A 4,573-nucleotide genomic window follows, 5' to 3' on the forward strand; every position below is an offset into this window, starting at 1 on the left:
ATTGACACCAGTTCCGTGTCAAAATGACACACGGTGCGGTGTCAGAGTCCTGTGAGCTGGTTTTCCGGTTTTTCTCACGAAAATGTATCACCGTAGACTTGTCGGGAATGGCGTACCGCTAATGTACAGCAACCGCTGCAACTGTGAATGGAGCATATGGCTGGTAGGGACAGCACCTGCCATGCCTGACAGGCGTGGCAGGGACTGCAATGCATGCATCCATAAATATGCGTCTTTGACAGCTCATGTGACATGTAACATATCTTCAACGAATTGGATTCCATAGTCCGGTTCAGGTTGGTACGATCTGGTGTCAGTATGCATGTTACTAGCTTGATGTTCATCATTAAAGTTTATATGTTGGCCGTCTGCACCTCCGAGCTCTCGTCCTGGACTGCTCAACCATCTGTGGATATGTTGTCCTGCGAGACAGCCCCGTCCCCTCCCTCCCTCTGTGAACAATGCGTGCCTTATCTCGGCTCGGCCTTGCCCGGTCCCCTCCCCCCCCCTCCCTGGACTCGGGCCGCGCTCTCAGTTCTCTGCCGCGCCACGCCTCGGGTCTCCTCACACCCCTCTGCCCCGACCCTCCCTCCCCGAACCGACAATCATCTTCCGGCTCACCACGTTCGAGCCCCTGACAGCCAATAGGTTGGCCCCGTTACTGATGAAGGTATCTTTCCGTGAGGATTACATTGGGTACTGAGATGTGACCATGACAAACAGTCCGACAGATACATCACATGAGTATATTTCCGTGAAAAAAATTCGGAAGCGTCGCCGTGTCATTTCCGATGCTGTGTTCCAAGTATTCTTCGCAAACATATGTTTCCGTGAGGATTTTATTGGAGACTGGGATGTCACCATGAAAGACATCCCGCCAAATACACCATTAGAGTGTATTTCCGTGAGAAAATTCGGAAGCGGCTCAGTCTCTTTTCGCTGCTGTGTTCCGAATATTTGTTTCGCAATGGTATGTTTCCGACCCGTGAGTTTTATAAGGGAGACAGAGATGTCACCATAAAAGGCATTCCGCCAAATTTACCATAGAAACACATTTCCGTAAGAATATTCGGAAACCTTGCCCTTTCTGTACATTTCTCTGATTATTCTTCGATAAAGGTATGTTTTCGTGAGGATTGTATGTGAGAACCCATTAGCGCTCAGTGTCCTCATATGAGGACACCCGAAACAGCCAGACGTGGCGCACACCGGGTATATGTTAGACGCCTTAGAACCTCGCCAACGTGTCGAGAAGGTCTTTGTCGACCACCTGGGTCCCGCTATGTTTGTTTCCCTTCACCCTCTTGTATTTGATAAGCGCTTAAATTTAGCGATTTTCAGACATTGAGACCCTCGTCGGCTTATTTGGCTTCCATTCAACTGTGAACATAGTTACGTCCAAATTGACTCCACTCATTGCTCAACGGATTATGTAATACACATATAATCGTATTCTCATCGGCCATTTCTAGAATTCTGGCGATCTGGAGAGCGCCAAATTTAGATATCATCAAATGAGGACATTGGGCGGAAAGCGGCGGGCCGGCCGGCCGCCTCGGCCGCCGAGGTGTGGGAGGGCGGGGCGGCGGTAAGGGGACCGCCGGGAATGCGAGGGGGTGACGCTATGGGGAGACCCCTGGGGTGTTCAGGATGGGGTGGCAGTGAGGGGAGACTGGGAGGGGGGGGGGCGGAAGTGAGCCCTGAGACGCTAGCGTCAGTTTCCACCCGTGTGTTGGACTGCGAGCTGAGTGTTTGCGACCTTGATGATAAGATACGCTTTTAGATACGTTTTATTTTACGCGGGAGTGTGGTCGATCTCTCCCGTCTGTACCTTATGTGAGTTGTGACGGGCCGTCCGCGCCGCCGCGCGCCGGCGTCTCGCCCGTACTGGACCGCCCGGATTTCCTCACCGGGATGAACCCGGACGCGCCAGAAATGCAGGTTAGTGGGGACCGAGAGGGAGTGGAATTTGTAAATATAAGTACGTCAAACTCTTCCTTCGAAAAAATAAACACCGGCCGACGGCTGGAAAATTCCACCGGCCGGCCCGGCGGCAGTGTGTCGGGCGGCGGGGCGGGGTTTCCCCGTCCAGCGGCCGGCAGCGCTGAGCCGAGTCGTTCCCACGGTCTGGCGGCCAGCTGGGTGGGGGCGGGGTGGGGAGTGGGGCGGCCGATTGCCAGCCGCTTCTCCACGGGCAGGTGCTGCCACCTGCGCAGTAGTTCCACTGGCGGCCGCCAGGCCCGTGCGCGGTAGTTCCGCCAGCGGCCGCCGGATATCGCCACGCGCGTCGCGTCTAACCTGACGAAGCTACAAAAAGTTAGATAACTTTAATAAGAGGGACGGTAAACCCACAATTCCAACGCTGAATGCTGGGGGAAAGCAAAGGAGACCAACACAGTCATCTGTGTTCACCTTTTGGTAAGGATTAAGCCCCCTACGATCAATACCGTTGCGAAACTCGCAAGCAAATCACATTACAGAATTCGCATAAAGCACCCGTTAGCGTTACATTTACTAGCATTAAACGTTGCGTCCAATAGGCGTTAGAATAGGCAGGCAGGCATTACACATTAGAATAGCTATGTACACTCACTATCATACCATTAGGCACTTGAATTTCGGAATTTAAAATAATAATTAATGTAATGAAAGCTCAAATTGCTGATAGGTCCACGGGAGAGGCCGTTTCACCCTCCCCCCCCACGGGGCGTTAACGGTTCACGCCAACGGAAACAGCTCTGGGTGCTCCCCAGATAGCGTGATAAGCCGGCGCGTTGTTATGAAAGTGACCTGTGACCAGTTCCATTAGTATTGTGTGGCCTTTAAAAAGGCCTGTTACAGGGTTCGAGTCGACTGAGCCAGATGCAGGCTTACTTCTTCTCGGTCTTCTTGGGCAGGAGCACCGCCTGGATGTTTGGCAGCACACCGCCCTGGGCGATGGTGACGCCCGACAGGAGCTTGTTCAGCTCCTCGTCGTTGCGGATGGCCAGCTGCAGGTGGCGAGGGATGATCCTGGTCTTCTTGTTGTCGCGCGCAGCGTTGCCGGCCAGCTCGAGTACCTCAGCGGCCAGGTACTCCATGACGGCAGCCAGGTACACGGGGGCACCGGCACCGACGCGCTCGGCATAGTTTCCCTTACGCAAGAGACGATGGATACGACCGACAGGGAACTGAAGTCCGGCCCGGGAGGACCGGGACTTGGCCTTTCCCTTCACCTTGCCGCCCTTGCCGCGTCCAGACATGGCTGTATGTGAACAAGATGTAGCAACAAACGTGCAATCCCGTATTTGCGTTCACACCTGGATTTAAAAAGGGACGTAGCGGTGCCGGACACCGGTGCTCACCCACTCTCACCCACCGCCATTACGCTTTATCAACCGAATTCAAATACCAGCACCATACCATACCCGTTTACAGTCGTGTTTCGCTCTTCAACCGACTTGTTACCTTCGCTGCCGCTGCCTTCGTCTCGACACCAACCACGTTTGTAAGTCACACTTTGTTGCACCTCACCACTACCAACACAACACAAGACAACACCCACTTACGCTCATACAACACAACCACTACCCAACACCACCCCCTCAACACCCACGCACTCCCACACCCACCTCACTTTCCTACCTCCACCATGTCCCGTAACCCTGCCTCATCCTCCTTCCAATTCTCCTCTACTCCTGTCCCATCCTTTGTCCGCATCCGCCGTATGGACGGCTCCCCCTTTCCGACCTTTCCCCCTGGGCGGTGGGGGACGCACTCTCGTCGGCGATCGGGCGCTGTCCCCGTGCCCGGCCGCTGCGAGGGGGCGACCTCCTCGTCGCCTGCGAGGCGTCGGAGAAACGAGTTTTGCTCGGTCTCCGGCGAATCGCCGGTGCTGAGGTGAAGGTGTGGGCTCCGCCCCACCTGAACCAAAGCCAGGGGTCCATCTACGCTCCATCCCTCCAGCACCTATCCTTGTCCGAACTGGAGGAGGGCTTCTCCCGGGTGGGCGTTACCGCCGTGTATCGCCCGCCCCGCTCTCCAAAAGTTCTTATCCTAACCTTCTCCACCGCTGAACCTCCCCCCTACATCCTGGCCGCCTACCTATCCTTCCCCGTCCGTGCAGTCCCTCCTAAACCTCTCCGCTGCCGGCGGTGCCAGCGCTATGGACACCGCCAGCAGCACTGCCGATCCGACTCCCCCACGTGCTCCAACTGCGCCGAGGCGGGGCACGAATCCTCCCAGTGTCCTGCCGAAGATCCTCTGTGCGCAGGCTGTGGCGGCGCCCACACCGCGAACGACCCATCCTGTCCCCGCTGGATCTCTGAGACCCAGGTCACCCTCCTCATCCGTAGGGGCTGGGACCCCCGCGACGCTCGCGCGTACGTGGATTCCCACCCCTCATCCAATCCTGTTCCTCCCCCTTCGACCTCAGTCAGACCCTCCCACCCTCCTCCGCTGACTGAGGCGGAGTACCCTCATCTCCCTAAGTCCCACTCCTCCTCTGGCCGGTCCCCTGCACCTCCTCCCTCTCACTACCGCCCAACCCCTCCTCCCCGACCGGCCAGCGTGCAGAGCGGTGCTGCCCGCTCCG

At 56.4% G+C, this 4,573-nt stretch overlaps 1 protein-coding gene across 1 annotated transcript; it reads right to left on the minus strand.

The window, feature by feature from the left end:
- Positions 1 to 2,814: 2,814 nt before the first annotated feature.
- Positions 2,815 to 3,296, minus strand: LOC122376654 (histone H2A). The gene has a single exon (XM_043356558.1). It carries the CDS (start codon positions 3,240 to 3,242, stop codon positions 2,871 to 2,873), a length of 372 nt encoding a protein of 123 aa, XP_043212493.1. The 5' UTR covers positions 3,243 to 3,296; the 3' UTR covers positions 2,815 to 2,870.
- Between the last annotated feature and the right edge of the window lie 1,277 nt (positions 3,297 to 4,573).

Source organism: Amphibalanus amphitrite, unplaced genomic scaffold (genome assembly GCF_019059575.1).
Source record: "Amphibalanus amphitrite isolate SeventyFive unplaced genomic scaffold, NRLGWU_Aamphi_draft 002225F_arrow, whole genome shotgun sequence".
NCBI lineage: Eukaryota > Metazoa > Arthropoda > Thecostraca > Balanomorpha > Balanidae > Amphibalanus > Amphibalanus amphitrite.

What these genes read in the sequence shown, in the direction of transcription:
- LOC122376654 (XM_043356558.1), bottom strand. Translation starts at nt 3,242, where the DNA reads ATGTCTGGACGCGGCAAGGGCGGCAAGGTGAAGGGAAAGGCCAAGTCC.